General features: G+C 36.8%; 2 protein-coding genes across 8 annotated transcripts in view; one reads left to right on the top strand and one right to left on the bottom strand.

Moving 5' to 3' along the window:
* The window catches only part of LOC132995435 (septin-9-like), a 90837-nt gene that overhangs the window by 27243 nt on the left and 44618 nt on the right, over positions 1-18976 (bottom strand). The gene's annotated exons all lie outside the window — the stretch shown is intronic.
* Positions 590-17182, top strand: LOC132995451 (putative uncharacterized protein DDB_G0289263). 4 transcript variants are annotated; one of them, XM_061065442.1, is made up of 4 exons: positions 590-2755; positions 13471-13561; positions 13802-13822; positions 14538-17182. In XM_061065442.1, the coding sequence occupies exon 4, from the start codon at positions 14539-14541 to the stop codon at positions 15592-15594; it is 1056 nt and encodes a 351-aa protein (XP_060921425.1). In that variant the 5' UTR covers positions 590-2755; positions 13471-13561; positions 13802-13822; position 14538; the 3' UTR covers positions 15595-17182. The 4 variants fall into 4 exon arrangements, 3 of the variants coding, with proteins under 3 accessions (XP_060921425.1, XP_060921424.1, XP_060921426.1); XM_061065441.1 differs by lacking the exon at positions 13802-13822 and having other exon boundaries at positions 591-2755; XM_061065443.1 differs by lacking the exons at positions 590-2755; positions 13471-13561; positions 13802-13822 and adding an exon at positions 5391-5470.

Genomic DNA, 18976 nt, shown 5'->3' with positions numbered 1-18976 from the left:
TGTTCTTATTGTTAGAGTGGCACGATGTGATGGACCTACCATTTTATCTCTTTACTGTAATGTCTTGAAAATCCTTTTTAATATTCTTGCACATCATTTCAACTTAAAGAATTCTTAAGGGACAAATATTTTCTCTCATTTATAGGTTTATTGGACATGTCAGCATAAACTTGACCTGGTGGACTAAAGACATCCTTGGTAACATCCTTAATAAGCCAGACTCTCAACAACTAGTAGTGCATCACCCTGCAGTCAAAAGCTACACTCATGTCAAAACTGGATCTGCATGCCAATGAAATTATCAGATGACTCACAGGTTTTCTCATTCCTTCACAATCATTCCACTCTTAACTGCAGACAGAAATAATCTTTGCATTTCTACAAGCACATTACCTGTTAATCCTGACAAACACTTGAAGGGAGCACTATTTTCTCTGAGAAGACAGTAAAACATCAGCTGTATTACAACACTTGCTGTTACACCGGGCAGTGTCTTTTTTTCTTTCAGTTTCATTTCCAGAGAAGCTGTTACTTTGGGAGTTTCACTTTTCTCACAAAGACGAAAAGAGCAGACGTCTCTCAGCAGCAGGTCAGCACAGGTGAGCTCTCTTATTTATTATTGACTGATTACTAGTTTTTGGTTTTCCTTCATGTCAGTGAAACACAAATCTAACATTTTATAAAGGTTGTAACTTTAAAAGAAAACATTCTGTTAAAACGGTAAAACATTTTAAAGAGATACAGAACAAAAGGAAACATTGTTGTAACTGGATGATTTGTTTTCCTTGTCATTGTCACTGGGGGGATATTTTGGATTTAAAAACATTTGTATGTTTCAGTTGTTATGAAGTCCATAATGGCTAAGTATAAATAGGTCTATAATTTATCATTTTGATTGTTTTAAACACGTAGTTTGGTTGTTTTGAATTTTAAGATTTTAATTGTTGAATAGGTTTTTCTTATATTTTCTTGTAAATAATCAAATCGTATTTGATTTACGTTAGAAAAAAGATATCAATCAAGAAGTTGGTTATGAAATTAACAAGCAAAACATGTGGACTGACGTTTTTTTCCAAAGGCAAACATTAACCTCACAATCCATCACCTGACAATGATAAATGCCTTCTTTTACAGTCCTACTAGCTGAAGTGGGTGTTGAAAAACATTATTTTGCGGATTGTTTACTGCACTTGCATGCTTTTGTCTCCTCAAAGACATTAAATAAAGCTAAATCATTGATAGATTGCATTACAGTAGATTGCTTTTATGCTCTGGACAGTATCATATCTAATTCTAACATTTAAGTCGGCTAAATTAAATATGTTATGGTGTCAATTTGAAACTCAAAGTGAATAAACTGTTAAATCAAACAAAAACAAACTGTAAAGAAAGTAAATAAATCAAAAAACTGCTTTTGATTTGTTGAAGTCAGGTGACAAATTGAGATTTGCCCCCCTCCCCCCACTGCCAGAGGCTAATCATTTGATGCATGTCTGGTCAACACGTGAATTTAAAATGTACAGAATGGATGATAACTGAAATAACTTTTCCAATGTTTTTACAGGATGATGAAGATGGCAGGAAGTGTTGAGTGTTGTTGCGTAACTCTGCTCTTTGCTCTGACCTCTGTGTCAGCTGTTCAAGTGCTGAATTCAATCAAGGATTTAAAGAAACTTGACTTTGGACCATCTGTACCAGAACACAGTCTGGTGCTGCTCTACTGGTTTGCCAACACTGTTATCATTAATCATAACAATGAAATACGGTTGACATTTGACCCAAGAAACGGAGATTACAGCTCACATCCTTATTACAACCATGAGAATTTGTTGGACCCACTGCCTCGAGCACAACACGACTACACTATTGGAAATCTCAATCAAGGCACGTCAGTTCGACTTCCATCTTATGTTGTCGATCCCCCAACTTCGTTTGCAGTAGCAAATATGGACAGGATCATAATCAGAGTCAGGGGAGAGATGATAGACCAGGTGTATCTCACACAGCATTACAGTGGTTATCACAACCATGGGACAGAATATGATCCAGCTCACACCTACCTGATCACAACGAACCTCTTAAGACAGATCAGAGAGTTTTCTATGGGAGGAAACTATCAGTCTTTACTGAATCTCCGAGAGCGCTTTAGAAGTAATGCTGATGTTTCCCTCATCAGAAACACATTGGGAGACCTCGCCTGCCTCGGACTGTTTTTGTGTATTGTGATGAAGAGACAGATCTACTTTCGGGAACAAAGCAGAAGACCAGAAAACAGGAACAATGATGAGTCGAATGAGAACAGCAGTCCAGTCAATAACTTCACAGAAGTACCCCAAAACGAAGACCAATGCCTGAGCTGTAGAACGATTTGTTTGGCCCTCATTTTCGTTGTGATTTTATTAATTGTAATTATAACGTACATGTAAAAAAATTTCAGTTAACATTAAGAAACAGATTTATTTTTTTACGCTCCATAAAGCTGAGACTCTTTGGGATTTAAGTCCTATAAAATCAGACACTGAACTTTATTCAGACTAGAATAAGTGATCACTACAACCTGCTTATCCAAGAGAGGTGATCATTCTTTTTTATCATTAATTGGGTTTGTACAGGTGCACCGATTGAGCGACAGGTGACTGAAAAAATTAATATCAGCATGTCGCACCTTGTGAAAATCAGAAATGAGAATCAGCCAAAGAAACTGCAACCAGTGCATCTCTAATTGAATCAGTGCCACAGAGGTCAAAGGCCACAGGTGTTTATGTCAGACACTGAATACATTTGCTGTTAATGTCTTTTTCTGTTATTTTTCCTGTCCTGAAAAATTAGAATAGATCAGAAACAGTAAATATGTACCATTAAGGACTAATTTCGTCAGAGAAAGAATCCAGTGATGGAATTACACTGTAAAGCACACAGGGAGGCCATGTTTGATACAAATTATAACTGAGGAGGAGCATTCGGTGGATCATTTGACAGAAGGACCCAGGGTGTGATGAGGGAATGATTAAATGTACTATCAAATACCAGGAAACATATAAAGTAGTAAAATATTAACTCAGTACAAGATAATATAATGTTATGATTCTACTCCTTCTAGGCTCCACAGGATGGGCTTGAAGACAAGACAGAAATGCCAAATATAAAAACATAACTCTGGAGTGATAAAGGAAGGGGTTGTCATGGCTTCCCAAGTAATCCTCAGATAATGGAAAAGAACGTCTTCTTCATATTTTATAACAGGGATAGAATCTATGTTAGAAATATTATCTTATGAACAAATGTTGGCTAGAATCAATGATTTAGGTGAGAACTTAAAGAGTTCATGGGGTCACTTTCTTGCTGTTATTGGGATTGCTGTAATGAACTGTTTGAATGACTGTGGCTGCTAAATGTTTCTTTACTATGTGCAACGTATCACAGGCCTTTTGGATCATTTGTAACCCAAAGTGATGATATGGTTTGTTTGTGGGTCAGTGACAAATAAGGGTTGTTCAGATGACCAATTCAAAAATCTTTTAAAAACACAATTTGAAAGCATGCATCGGGTTCATTAAAATGTGAGATTTGTATTCATGTTGGTTTTGTCTTTTTTAAAATGACATTTAAACTTTTTTTTTTCTAAAGGTAAGACTGAATGGACCTAAAAATGTCAAGTGGTGTAACCACTGAAAAATTAAGAATACTGAATATTTTATACATCTAGAGCAGGGGTTCCCAAACTTTTCAGGTCCTGACCCCCAAAATAAGTGTGACAGAAACTGGGGACCCCCCACTGTTCTTTAAGGTAGTTCGTTAGGTATATAACGTAGCGACAGCCACACACACACACACTAATAAACCTATCCAAAAGCTAGGAACACAAAATAATAAAACAGCCTAAAAACAATTAAAATTTACACAATCATTTCACTTAATGATACTATGTCTTATATGACATTAGACTACTTTTTGTATATTTACAAAAATGGGTAAAAATATATACTTATGCACTTTTAAATGATTTTTTATGGAAGGCATCTCGCGACCCCCCTCTTGGTGGCTGGCGACCCCCCTCGGGGTCCCGACCCCCACTTTGGGAACCACTGATCTAGAGTATATGTAAGTGTACTCATGATTGTAATTACTACATTTTAAAATAGCACAAGAAAATAGATTTTATTAGGATTATCCCTAAATTTATAAGTTATGCCCTTTTTCAATACTGAGCGGGGCACAAAGCTGAAACACCTCTGTTTTCTAATGAATTTTTAGAAAATTGTTTGGAGATATAAAGCTACCAGGAGAGTTACGCTTTCACTGTTGCAACTCAAATTTTCGAAGTGAATACAAATTTTTATAATTATCATAAATTGTTAAAGTTTTTCTGAGGTCATACCATTTGACATACCTGACCACACCCTTAAAATGTCCAATTATCTCATGTTTTAAAGAAAGTTGCTAAACTTGGCCTGCAGCAGTTAGGACCATCAGGGGTTCTTCTTTGTGATAACATTTCTTGTCACATGATATGATGAATATATTAACAAAATGGCTCCTTTGATGGTGGTTACACCATGTTGACAATTTGGTACTTGACTGGGTGACACGATTTCCCTAAAATAATTATAATAATAAGAACAATGATGTTCCATTACTTTTATTTATTATTGAACAGTTCTATTGTAAGATTATGCCAGGCTAGTTCATAGGGTGTTATATGAAAATTTAACCTTTTTAAAGCAAGTTTAATTCTTTGGTACGAAGTTTCAACGGTTACACCACTTAGACATTTTTGCCTACATACCCCAAATATTCTCTAAAAATGTATAATAAATATAAATTTTAGACTAGGTCCTCAAAACAAAGGATGAAAGCATGTCATTTGTGCATTTATTTTTACATTTTAAGCCTTTAAAAGTGAACTAAACCTTATGGACACAAAAAAAATGAGCGTCACGCCATTGACCCTTGTCCTTTAAATAAAAAAACTTGAATGATTAAAAAGTACATAGACTGCATTAATGAGGAGCCTTTCCTGGCTTCTGACCGCTCACACGCATTCATACAATAATGTAGTGCCATGCAACACTACTGAACAGCCAATCTGTCGCACACATTCATACACTGCAGGCTGTGACTTTTTTACATATCATGCAGGTCTATACTACAACCAGTAGCTCCTCAGTCCAAAGTAAAAACTAATAGTAAAATCTGGACCTGCACTGGCTTGTTTCCATCCTTAACCAGCCCATAATGAGAAGACTCAGACCCAGATGACTCACAGATTTCCTCCTCTCTTTGAAGAATTACTCATTGAATAAATGTAAAAAAGACAACATAATCAGCTTTTTGCATTTCTACCAGCACAATGCAGGAAATCACTTTCACCTGAAGGGAGTACTACTTCAAGAAACTGTAACTAAGGGAGTTTTGTTTGCAGTCACACAAACACAGAGAGCAGACGTCCCTCGGCAGCCGACCAGCGCAGGTGAGCTCTCTTTTTTTACTGATTGACAGTTTTTGATTCACCAGGAAACTAATTCACATACATGATTTACAGCAACTGACTCAAGCTTCTTTGACTTTTTCCCTACTGTTACTACAACTATTTGTTTGTAGAAAAAAAATAGGTCAAATTTCATACAAAATAGTTGTACGTTTGGAGGATGTTCAGGTAAACAGATTAAGCTTCATATTCAATATAAAATAAAAATAATTCCACAGAATGCAGACCGTCTTTCATTTCTAACACAGAGGCATTAAAAAATCCCTTGAAACCTCATACTAGTCTGTACTCTACAATGGTTTCTTGAACGGTTCAAACCTGGAGCTCAAATGATGCACAAACTTTATTCTGTTTAAGAAGTTCTAAGAAACATTTAGAGTAGATAGAGAAAAAAGGAAATACTGAGACGGTGTTTCTGCAATAAATAAAGAAAAGAGGAAATACAGTGACTGCTGGGTGACTTTTATTTCTCTTCTACTGATACGGGGATGTATTTGGCTTTTTGAAATACTTGTAACAATAGTTATTATCGTCATCATCATTACTTTAATTTAGCTTTTTTATTTAAAATATATTTTGATTGCTTAATCTGCCCCTGCTTAAAATCTCCAAACAGTTAAAGCCGGAAATCCCAGAGTCAGCCAATTGAAGATTGACCAGGTTCATACAAGGTTTATTTAGTTTTTGTATAGGGTGTCAATCATGTAGAGCCTTAAGTCTCAAACTTTATTTCCAACAAAGTGAACATGTGATATAATCGCTGGGAGGTAGATACGCGGTCGTTTGTAACTTCATCATTCTATTTTTAGGATCCAGGCACCGAATGTGCAAGGATTTTTCTTTCCTCATTCCTTTGTCTTGGTAAATTGGATATTTGGCCGTTGTGATGTGCCCCAAAACTAAAAATGTTCGCAATGTCAAGATTGTGAAAGGCTCTTATTACTTAAGTCTGCCAATTTGACTTTATTTTTAAAATAATGCCCTTTTTAATCCATTTTTGAAACAAACTCCTCTTTGGTGATTTGTTCAATCCTCCCCCAAATTACAAATGTTGTAGACACCTTGCAAAGTAACAGTTATCATAATAGATGTATTATTTTCAAGACTGAGAGTTTCTGATATTTCAATATCTTTTTAAGTTTAGAATTAACAAATCATGAAATAAAAATGACTATTGTAAAGCACATGGATTTGAAATGTATGGAGCTGATGATTAGTAACAGCGATAACTTTTTAAATGTCTTTACAGGACAATGAAGATGGCAGGAAGAGTCACATGCTGCTGTGTAGCTCTGCTCCTTGCTCTGACCTCTGTGTCTGCTGTGCAAGTGCTCGATTCAATTGATGATTTGAAGAAAATCGATTTTGGAGGATCTGTACCCCAGCACAGTCTTGTGCTGCTCTACTGGTTTGCCCACACAGTTGACATTAAAACTACCGGTAATTCAATACGGCTGACATTTGACCCAAACAATGATGAGTATGGCGCACATCATTTTGGCAACTTTGAGAATATGTTGGACCTGCCTCAAGGACACAAGCACTACACTGTTGGAAATCTCAAAGACAACATACTGATGCCACTTCCAGATTATGTTGTCAATCCCCCAATGTTGCCGAACGAAGGAAACAGGGACAGGATCATATTTAGTGTCTGGAATCAATGGATCAACCAAGTGTACATCACACAGCATTATGTAATTTCAGACAACCATGGGACTGAATATGATCCAAATTGTACCTACCACATCACAACTAACCTTTTAAGATAGATCAAAGAGTTTTCTATGGGAGGAAACTACCAGACCCTGTTGAATCTCAGCAATCGCTTTGGAAGTAACGCTGATGTGTCCAGCATCATAAACACATGGGGTACACTTGCCTGCCTTGGACTGTTTTTGTGTATTGTGATGAAGAGACAGATCTACTTTCGGGAACGAAGCAGAAGACCAGAAAACAGGAACAATGATGTGTCGAATGAGAACAGCAGCCCAGTCAATAACTATGAGAACAGAGGATCAGTCAGTAACTATGGGAACACAGGTCGAGTCAATAACTATGAGAACAGAGGTCGAGGCAGTAACTACACCGAAAACAACCACAGATGCATGTGGTGTTGTATCATTTTTTCGGTCCTCATTTTGGTAGTGATTTGTATTGCAATTAGTGCATACTTTTTATTCGGTTAAGATTAAGAAACGGATTTTTTTTTTTTTACGCTCCATAAAGCTGAGACTCTTTGGGGTTTAAGTCCTATAAAATCAGACACTGAACTTTATTCAGACTAGAATAAGTGATCACTACAACCTGCTTATCCAAGAGAGGAGGTGATCATTCTTTTTCATCATTAATTGGGTTTGTACAGGTGCACCGATTGAGCGACAGGTTACTGAAAAAATTTAAATCAGCTTGTCGCGCCTTGTGAAAATCAGAAATGAGAATCAGCCAAAGAAACTGCAACCAGTGCATCTCTAATTGAATCAGTGCCACAGAGGTCTCTGATTAGTCTCAGGAACCGGTTTGGGAGCAACGCTGATGTGTCCACCATCAGAAACACATGGGGGACCCTCGCCTGCCTTGGACTGTTTTTGTGTATTGTGATGAAGGGACAGGTCTACTTTCAGGAACAAAGCAGAAGACCGGAAAGTAGTAACAATCATGTATCTACTGGGAACAGAGTGTCAGGCATTAAGCCCACCTCCGAATCCAGAAACCAGTGCCACTGTTTGCTTATTGTCCTCTTCATTGCTTTACTTTTTATGTTCTTCCTCAGCTACAGAGGGCAGAGGGTCTTTTGAGTTTAAGTCCAATTTAGTCAGTCGTTCAACTTCATTCAGACTAGAATCAGTGATCAGCACATCTTATTCCTAAGAGGAAGTGAACAGTGGTTTATACATGTTTGTGTTGTGTTGAAATATCTGCATTAATTAAACTGAATTATCCGTCTGATCAATGTCAGAGTTTTTATTCTAAGATCAAGGAAACCAAAACACAAATGAGCACAGAGATCAGAATATATACCATGTTATTGTTCAGTTTTTTTTTTTTTTTTCTTCTCCAACCAAAGAGAAATTATTTTATCTCTTGCAGATGGAACATTTTGTTCAAGAATTAATGTGTTCATCATCAATGCCTTGCTACTTAGATAAAGTTTGTTACATTATGTTCACGTTTTTTATTTTATATGTGCAGCATTGCTCTAAGTGTAGATCTACATTACATATCCTATTGATGCTTCAATTGTGTAAACCTGGTTATGAGTAACCCTTTTAATGTAATGTCGTGGAATGTCCGTGGCCTTAACTCGCCTGTCAAATGCACAAAGTGTTCAGAATTTCTCAAACGGAAAAAAGTTTCAATTGGTCTCATTCAGGAAACTCATCTTAAAGCGGATGACATTCATAGATTTCAAAATAGATTTTATAGATGTGTTGCTCACTCTTCGGCTGCAAATAGGCCTAAAGGGGTCGCTATAATATTTGACAGGAAATTATCTGTGAACATTGAACGCACTGGTAAAGACAATGAGGGGAGACTAGCTTATGCTTGCATCACGATAAACAACACAAAAATCTGTCTTGAATCAATATATGCTCCAAACCTTAACGATCCAGATTTATTTCATACTGTCTCTGATACTCTATTAGACATGTCAGACTACCATCTTATTGCCGGGGGGGATTTTAATCAGGTATGTGACATACATTTAGATAAATCAATGAGTACACGCTCAGCGCAGGAATCATCCTGTGAGATTAATAACTTTATTTCTGACCTGAACATTATTGACCCTTGGCGGCTACGTAATCCGACAACTACAAATTATACTTTCTTTTCTGCTAGACATAAGACATATTCTCGAATTGACTACATATTTGTCTCCCCCTACCTAAACTGTTGTGTTACATCTGCAGATATTCTTCCAATAATAATATCAGATCATGCCCCAGTGATGTATAGCTTTCATATTGGGCGGAGTGCCCCTAGACACTCCAGTAGATGGCGCTTTAACACACATTACTCCAAAACACTGACTTTCTGAAAAAATTAAGAAATAACCTCAAAGTATTTTTAGAAATTAATTCAGAGACTGCAACTTCGCCACAAATACTTTGGGAAACAACTAAGTGCTTTTTGAGAGGAGAATCTTCCTCATTTGCCTCTCATTTGAATAAGTCAAGGAAATGCAGAATTACACAACTAGAGGGTGACATACAAACGTTAGAAACTAGACAGAAACATCAGTTTTCTGAACAGACACAATCAACTCTTTCTACGCTGAAATTTGAACTAAACAATTTGCTTAAAGCAAAAGCTGAATTTATAATTCATCGTACTAGAGTTACATATTACAGTCAGAGTGAAAGTGCAAGCAGACTTCTAGCTGCCAGATTAAAACAAAATGAATCATTTTCCACCATCACTGCTATTCAAACTCCATCAGGATCTATTACCTATGATCCAGATGAAATAAATGAAACGTTTAGATCCTTTTACTCAGATCTGTATAAGGGTGAATCTACTCCAGATTTGACTGACCTTAAATCATATTTGTTAAAACTTAATTTACCAAAGTTAACTACTGAGGAGGCTGACTCCCTCGGTTCACAACTCACCCTCTCAGAGCTCAAAGAGGCCTTAAAATCAATGCAGAAAGGAAAATCGCCAGGACTTGATGGCCTGCCTCCTGAGCTTCTTCTAGAACTGTGGGATATTATTGGACCACTCATCCTAGATTCTTTAAATTATGCCCTTGATATTGGATCTTTTCATCGCGACCAAAATACATCTCTTATTTCAGTGTTACTTAAAAAAGGCAAATCCCCTTTAAAATGTGGCAGTTATAGACCCATATCATTGATCACAACAGAATTAAAGCTCTTTGCTAAAGTTTTAGTAGGAAGACTGGAGCCATATGTAGGCAAACTAATTAATTACGACCAAACAGGATTTCTAAAAGGAAGACTTGCATCAGACAACATCAGACGGCTTCTTCACATTATTCATGCATCAGAATCAAATGAGGAACCTGCTGCGGTTTTTAGCTTAGATGCGCAAAAAGCCTTTGATAGGGTGGGTTGGGATTATCTATGGGCTGTTCTTGAGGAGTTTGGATTCTGTAGAAAATGTATATGTATGATAAAAACGCTTTATACCAATCCTTATGCAGTCGTTCAAACAGATAACATCCTGTCTACACCGTTTCCCTTACGGCGCTGTACCTGTCAAGGTTGCCCGCTTTCTCCACTCCTTTTTGCGTTATCACTTGAACCGTTGGCTCAGGAAATTAGACTGAATAACCAGATATCACCTATCAGTATACAAGATACAAAACACAAGATCTCCCTATATGCAGATGATGTATTATTGTACTTCACTAATATTTCCAACTCATTATCTCGTCTATTAGAGGTCTTTAGCAAGTTCAGTCAATTTTCTGGTTATAAAATTAACTGGGATAAATCTTTACTCATTCCTCTAAATGTTTCAGCAAAGCAGCTCTCCTTACCAGCTATTCCACATATACAGTGGCATGACTCTAGCTTTATATACTTGGGTTTGAATATAACCAAATTCTCAGACATATCACATGCAAACTACGATAAACTTAAAGCTGAAATTTTATCTGATATCCAAAGGTGGTCTAGTTTGAAAATGACATTGCAAGGTAGAATCTCAATTGTGAAAATGAATATTCTTGGCCGACTGAACTTTCTATTTTCCATGATCCCTTTACCTCCACCACCTAAATACTTTGACGATTTACAAGCAATGATTTCTAAATTCATCTGGGATAGCAAAAGGCCTCGCATTAGGTTGACAACACTTCAATGTTCAAAAACCACTGGAGGTCTTGCGCTTCCCAATTTTAAGCTTTATTTCTGGTCCTTTCAGATTAAATCATTAAAAACATGGTGTAATGAGGAAGCCACTACATCTTGGCGTCAAATAGAACAGGCACTAGTCAAACCACATAGAATTACAGATTTGATGTTTTGTGGGATGAAACCTAGAACAGCAGGTAGAGTGTTTGGACCAATTATAGGGACCTCACTGCAAATCTGGTCGGATGTTCAGAAATATATGGATTGTGATATTAAGTTATGTGACCGCTCTCCAATATGGTACAATTACAATCTACTACAGAACTCTGGTTCATTCTTCAATAAAAGCTGGGCCGCTGGGGGAGTCCATAGACTCAAAGATCTCTACAGCAGAGATGGCCTGCTTTCATTTCAACAGCTTAAGGACCGATATTCCCTCCCTGGGTTTCCTTGGTTTTTGTATTTACAATTGAGATCAGCAATTCGTGCCCATGGAGTTCCATGGGATTTACCTTTATCCTCTCATCCACTGGATACTTGGATTAACCCCCAGAAAAAGACTACGGGACTAGTGTCTACCATATATAACGATTTCATCTCCAAAAGTGCCAAAACTCTGGGGGTGACCACATCCTGGAACCGGGACCTTGAAGGACAGAACCTTGTACTACACTGGGACATTATTTGGACCAATATACTTATTTCATCAAAAAATCCAGCACATCAACTCATTCACTTTAAATTTGTACATAAATACTATGCAACACCATATAGGCGCTTCAAAATGAAGCTTATAGACCATCCAAACTGCACTAAATGTAATCTTGATGTTGTTGGTACATACTTCCATGTTTTCTGGGAATGTCCTTCAGTTTCCACCCTTTGGTCTAAGGTGACTAAATGTCTTGAAAATATCCTGAAATTCCCAGTTCCCAAACAGCCCTCCCTACTGTTATTTAATGATAACTTTGCTCTCAGGGATAACACCAGACTGGCCTTTAGGAAAATTATCTTTGCAAGCTCAACTGCGGCAAAGAAGACGATAATACATTCTTGGTTCTCTGTTGAATCTCCATCAATAAAGGAATGGTTTAACTATTTTAGAGACATCTCTCTTATTGAAAGATCATTAGCTGTAATTCATAAGGCATGGGCATCCACTTTACAGGCTTGGGATTTCCTTATTTCAACTCTTTCAGATCCACTTTTTCTTGAACAAATATAACCGGTATTATAAACAAAACGTAGACTTACACTTTTTGTGAAATTGTTTGATTGAATTATTATTATTTTTAATCTGTTTATTTGTTTTAGTTTTATTTATTGTGCTGTGTCTATAGGTTTTATTTTGTGTGCATATGTGTGTATGGGTATATATATATATATATATGTGTGTGTTTACATGCATATCATAATTTCATTCAGTAATTTAGTCTTTGTTTTAAATTTTATGTATATTTTTCCTCATCAAGGCAACGGCGATCTGTAAATAGTTTGTATGTTTGATGATGCTGTCTTTGGTTTCTGTCATTGAAGCTCATGTGTATAAGCATCTTATGTAAAATTTAAATAAAAAATTGATCACAAAAAAATAATATATACCATGTGTCGTTAGATTAAAGAACCAGTAGATGTTGGATCACACATTCTTTTTTTAATTGCTCAAACTGTTCTTATTGTTAGAGTGGCACGATGTGATGGACCTACCAGTTTATCTCTTTACTGTAATGTCTTGAAAATCCTTTTTAACATTCTTGCACATCATTTCAACTTAAAGAATTCTTAAGGGACAAATATTTTCTCTTATTTATAGGTTTATTGGACATGTCAGCATAAACTTGACCTGGTGGACTAAAGACATCCTTGGTAACATCCTTAATAAGCCAGACTCTCAACAACTAGTAGTGCATCACCCAGTGTCAAAACTGGATCTGCATGCCAATGAAATTATCAGATGACTCACAGGTTTCCTCATTCCTTCACAATCATTCCACTCTTAACTGCAGACAGAAATAATCTTTGCATTTCTACAAGCACATTACCTGTTAATCCTGACAAACACTTGAAGGGAGCACTATTTTCTCTGAGAAGACAGTAAAACATCAGCTGTATTACAACACTTGCTGTTACACCGGGCAGTGTCTTTTTTTCTTTCAGTTTCATTTCCAGAGAAGCTGTTACTTTGGGAGTTTAACTTTTCTCACAAAGACGAAAAGAGCAGACGTCTCTCGGCAGCAGGTCAGCACAGGTGAGCTCTCTTATTTATTATTGACTGATTACTAGTTTTTGGTTTTCCTTCATGTCAGTGAAACACAAATCTAACATTTTATAAAGGTTGTAACTTTAAAAGAAAACATTCTGTTAAAACGGTAAAACATTTTAAAGAGATACAGAACAAAAGGAAACATTGTTGTAACTGGATGATTTGTTTTCCTTGTCATTGTCACTGGGGGGATATTTTGGATTTAAAAACATTTGTATGTTTCAGTTGTTATGAAGTCCATAATGGCTAAGTATAAATAGGTCTATAATTTATCATTTTGATTGTTTTAAACACGTAGTTTGGTTGTTTTGAATTTTAAGATTTTAATTGTTGAATAGGTTTTTCTTATATTTTCTTGTAAATAATCAAATCGTATTTGATTTACGTTCGTAAAAAATATGTCAATCAAGAAGTTGGTTATGAAATTAACAAGCAAAACATGTGGACTGACATTTTTTTCCAAAGGCAAACATTAACCTCACAATCCATCACCTGACAATGATAAATGCCTTCTTTTACAGTCCTACTAGCTGAAGTGGGTGTTGAAAAACATTATTTTGCGGATTGTTTACTGCACTTGCTGCTGTAAACATGCTGATGTCTCCTCAAAGACATTAAATAAAGCTAAATCATTGATAGATTGCATTACAGTAGATTGCTTTTATGCTCTGGACAGTATCATATCTAATTCTAACATTTAAGTCGGCTGAATTAAATATGTTATGGTGTCAATTTGAAACTCAAAGTGAATAAACTGTTAAATCAAACAAAAACAAACTGTAAAGAAAGTAAATAAATCAAAAAACTGCTTTTGATTTGTTGAAGTCAGGTGACAAATTGAGATTTGCCCCCCTCCCCCCACTGCCAGAGGCTAATCATTTGATGCATGTCTGGTCAACACGTGAATTTAAAATGTACAGAATGGATGATAACTGAAATAACTTTTCCAATGTTTTTACAGGATGATGAAGATGGCAGGAAGTGTTGAGTGTTGTTGCGTAACTCTGCTCTTTGCTCTGACCTCTGTGTCAGCTGTTCAAGTGCTGAATTCAATCAAGGATTTAAAGAAACTTGACTTTGGACCATCTGTACCAGAACACAGTCTGGTGCTGCTCTACTGGTTTGCCAACACTGTTATCATTAATCATAACAATGAAATACGGTTGACATTTGACCCAAGAAACGGAGATTACAGCTCACATCCTTATTACAACCATGAGAATTTGTTGGACCCACTGCCTCGAGCACAACACGACTACACTATTGGAAATCTCAATCAAGGCACGTCAGTTCGACTTCCATCTTATGTTGTCGATCCCCCAACTTCGTTTGCAGTAGCAAATATGGACAGGATCATAATCAGAGTCAGGGGAGAGATGATAGACCAGGTGTATCTCACACAGCATTACAGTGGTTATCACAACCATGGGACAGAATATGATCCAGCTCACACCTACCTGATCACAACGAACCTCTTAAGACAGATCAGAGAGTTTTCTATGGGAGGAAACTATCAGTCTTTACTGAATCTCCGAGACCGCTTTAGAAGTAATGCTGATGTTTCCCTCATCAGAAACACATTGGGAGACCTCGCCTGCCTCGGACTGTTTTTGTGTATTGTGATGAAGAGACAGATCTACTTTCGGGAACAAAGCAGAAGACCAGAAAACAGGAACAATGATGAGTCGAATGAGAACAGCAGTCCAGTCAATAACTATGAGAACAGAGGTCGAGTCAATAACTATGAGAACACAAGTCAAGTCAATAACTATGAGAACACAGGTCGAGTCAATAACTATGAGAACAGAGGATCAGTCAGTAACTATGAGAACAGAGGATCAGTCAATAACTATGAGAACAGAGGATCAGTCAATAACTATGAGAACAGCGGTCGAGGCAGTAACTACACCTCAGAACCCGAAAACAACCACAGATGCATGTGGTGTTGTATCATTTTTTCGGTCCTCATTTTGGTAGTGATTTGTATTGCAATTGGTGCGTACTTTTTATTCGGTTAAGATTAAGAAACAGATTTTTTTTTGTACGCTCCGTAAAGCTGAGACTCTTTGGGGTTTAAAGAGCCCATATTATGCCCTTTTTGGGATTCGTATATATTTAATCTATGTATCTACTTTTGTACGTTCACAATAGCTAAAGTTTGAAAAAAGTGTCTGTTTTCATGTACTGCTCCTCCTTGCACCCTCTACGCTCTGAGTCCGTCAGCTACGCTCTGCTGAGCCCACACTGTTAGACCCCATGTGGGCCAAGTCTGCTCTGATTGGTCGTTATTGGTCAGTTGCTCAGCACGCTTGTCGGAAATTTCAACATGAGCTGCAGGGCTTGCCACAACGAGCCAATGGGCTTAGATCAGTGATCTCACACTGACAAAGACGTCGCACTGACACATTTTTATCGAGGGGGGCTAGAACCGAGCGTTACATGCAGCTAATGCTACAGCTAACAGGAGGATGTAGGAGAAGCCGCGTTTCCTCAGACTTTGAATTTTTGCACATAGATGTGCCTAAACATGCACAGGACACTTGGAAAACACACTAAAGGGCATATAAAACCAGAAAAAGCATAATATGGGACTTTTAAGTCCTATAAAGCCAGACACTGAACTTTATTCCGACTAGAATAAGTGATCACTACAACCTGCTTATCCAAGAGAGGAGGTGATCATTCTTTTTTATCATTAATTGGGTTTGTACAGGTGCACCGATTAAGCGACAGGTGACTGAAAAAATTAATATCAGCATGTCGCGCTTTGTGAAAATCAGAAATGAGAATCAGCCAAAGAAACTGCAACCAGTGCATCTCTAATTGAATCAGTGCCACAGAGGTCAAAGGCCACAGGTGTTTATGTCAGACACTGAATACATTTGCTGTTAATGTCTTTTTCTGTTATTTTTCCTGTCCTGAAAAATTAGAATAGATCAGAAACAGTAAATATGTACCATTAAGGACTAATTTCGTCAGAGAAAGAATCCAGTGATGGAATTACACTGTAAAGCACACAGGGAGGCCATGTTTGATACAAATTATAACTGAGGAGGAGCATTCGGTGGATCATTTGACAGAAGGACCCAGGGTGTGATGAGGGAATGATTAAATGTACTATCAAATACCAGGAAACATATAAAGTAGTAAAATATTAACTCAGTACAAGATAATATAATGTTATGATTCTACTCCTTCTAGGCTCCACAGGATGGGCTTGAAGACAAGACAGAAATGCCAAATATAAAAACATAACTCTGGAGTGATAAAGGAAGGGGTTGTCATGGCTTCCCAAGTAATCCTCAGATAATGGAAAAGAACGTCTTCTTCATATTTTATAACAGGGATAGAATCTATGTTAGATATATTGTCTTATGAACAAATGTTGGCTAGAATCAATGATTTAGGTGAGAACTTAAAGAGTTCATGGGATCACTTTCTTGCTGTTATTGGGATTGCTGTAATGAACTGTTTGAATGACTGTGGCTGCTAAATGTTTCTTTATTATGTGCAAGGTATCAAAGGCCTTTTGGATCATTTGTAACCCAAAGTGATGATATGGTTTGTTTGTTCTTTAAATAAAAAAACTTGAATGATTAAAAAGTACATAGACTGCATTAATGAGGAGCCTTTCCTTGCTTCTGACCGCTCACACACATTCATACAATAATGTAGTGCCATGCAACACTACTGAAGAGCCAATCTGTCGCACACATTCATACACTGCAGGCTGTGACTTTTTTACATATCATGCAGGTCTATACTACAACCAGTAGCTCCTCAGTCCAAAGTAAAAACTAATAGTAAAATCTGGACCTGCACTGGCTTGTTTCCATCCTTAACCAGCATAATCAGCTATTTGCATTTCTACCAGCACAATGTAGGCAATCACTTTCACTTGAAGGGAGTACTACTTCAAGTGTTTCAAAGTTCAAGATTAAGTTTCATTCAAACTGTTACCAAACTGCTGTTAACCGCCAGAAACACCTCACTTTCATTTACAGAGAAACTGTAACTAAGGGAGTTTTGTTTGCAGTCACACAAACACAGAGAGCAGACGTCCCTCGGCAGCCGACCAGCGCAGGTGAGCTCTCTTTTTTTATTGATTGACAGTTTTTGATTCACCAGGAAACTAATTCACATACATGATTTACAGCAACTGACTCAAGCTTCTTTGACTTTTTCCCTACTGTTACTACAACTATTTGTTTGTAGAAAAAAAATAGGTCAAATTTCATACAAAATAGTTGTACGTTTGGAGGATGTTCAGGTAAACTGATTAAGCTTCATATTCAATATAAAATAAAAATAATTCCACAGAATGCAGACCGTCTTTCATTTCTAACACAGAGGCATTAAAAAATCCCTTGAAACCTCATACTAGTCTGTACTCTACAATGGTTTCTTGAACGGTTCAAACCTGGAGCTCAAATGATGCACAAACTTTATTCTGTTTAAGAAGTTCTAAGAAACATTTAGAGTAGATAGAGAAAAAAGGAAATACTGAGACGGTGTTTCTGCAATAAATAAAGAAAAGAGGAAATACAGTGACTGCTGGGTGACTTTTATTTCTCTTCTACTGATACGGGGATGTATTTGGCTTTTTGAAATACTTGTAACAATAGTTATTATCGTCATCATCATTACTTTAATTTAGCTTTTTTATTTAAAATATATTTTGATTGCTTAATCTGCCCCTGCTTAAAATCTCCAAACAGTTAAAGCCGGAAATCCCAGAGTCAGCCAATTGAAGATTGACCAGGTTCATACAAGGTTTATTTAGTTTTTGTATAGGGTGTCAATCATGTAGAGCCTTAAGTCTCAAACTTTATTTCCAACAAAGTGAACATGTGATATAATCGCTGGGAGGTAGATACGCGGTCGTTTGTAACTTCATCATTCTATTTTTAGGATCCAGGCACCGAATGTGCAAGGATTTTTCTTTCCTCATTCCTTTGTCTTGGTAAATTGGATATTTGGCCGTTGTGATGTGCCCCAAAACTAAAAATGTTCGCAATGTCAAGATTGTGAAAGGCTCTTATTACTTAAGTCTGCCAATTTGACTTTATTTTTAAAATAATGCCCTTTTTAATCCATTTTTGAAACAAACTCCTCTTTGGTGATTTGTTCAATCCTCCCCCAAATTACAAATGTTGTAGACACCTTGCAAAGTAACAGTTATCATAATAGATGTATTATTTTCAAGACTGAGAGTTTCTGATATTTCAATATCTTTTTAAGTTTAGAATTAACAAATCATGAAATAAAAATGACTATTGTAAAGCACATGGATTTGAAATGTATGGAGCTGATGATTAGTAACAGCGATAACTTTTTAAATGTTTTTACAGGACAATGAAGATGGCAGGAAGAGTCACATGCTGCTGTGTAGCTCTGCTC

This window comes from Labrus mixtus, chromosome 20 (assembly GCF_963584025.1).
Source record: "Labrus mixtus chromosome 20, fLabMix1.1, whole genome shotgun sequence".
Taxonomy (NCBI): domain Eukaryota; kingdom Metazoa; phylum Chordata; class Actinopteri; order Labriformes; family Labridae; genus Labrus; species Labrus mixtus.
The sequence above is the reverse complement of the archived record's forward strand: the minus strand, read 5'-3'. Positions and strand labels throughout refer to the sequence as shown.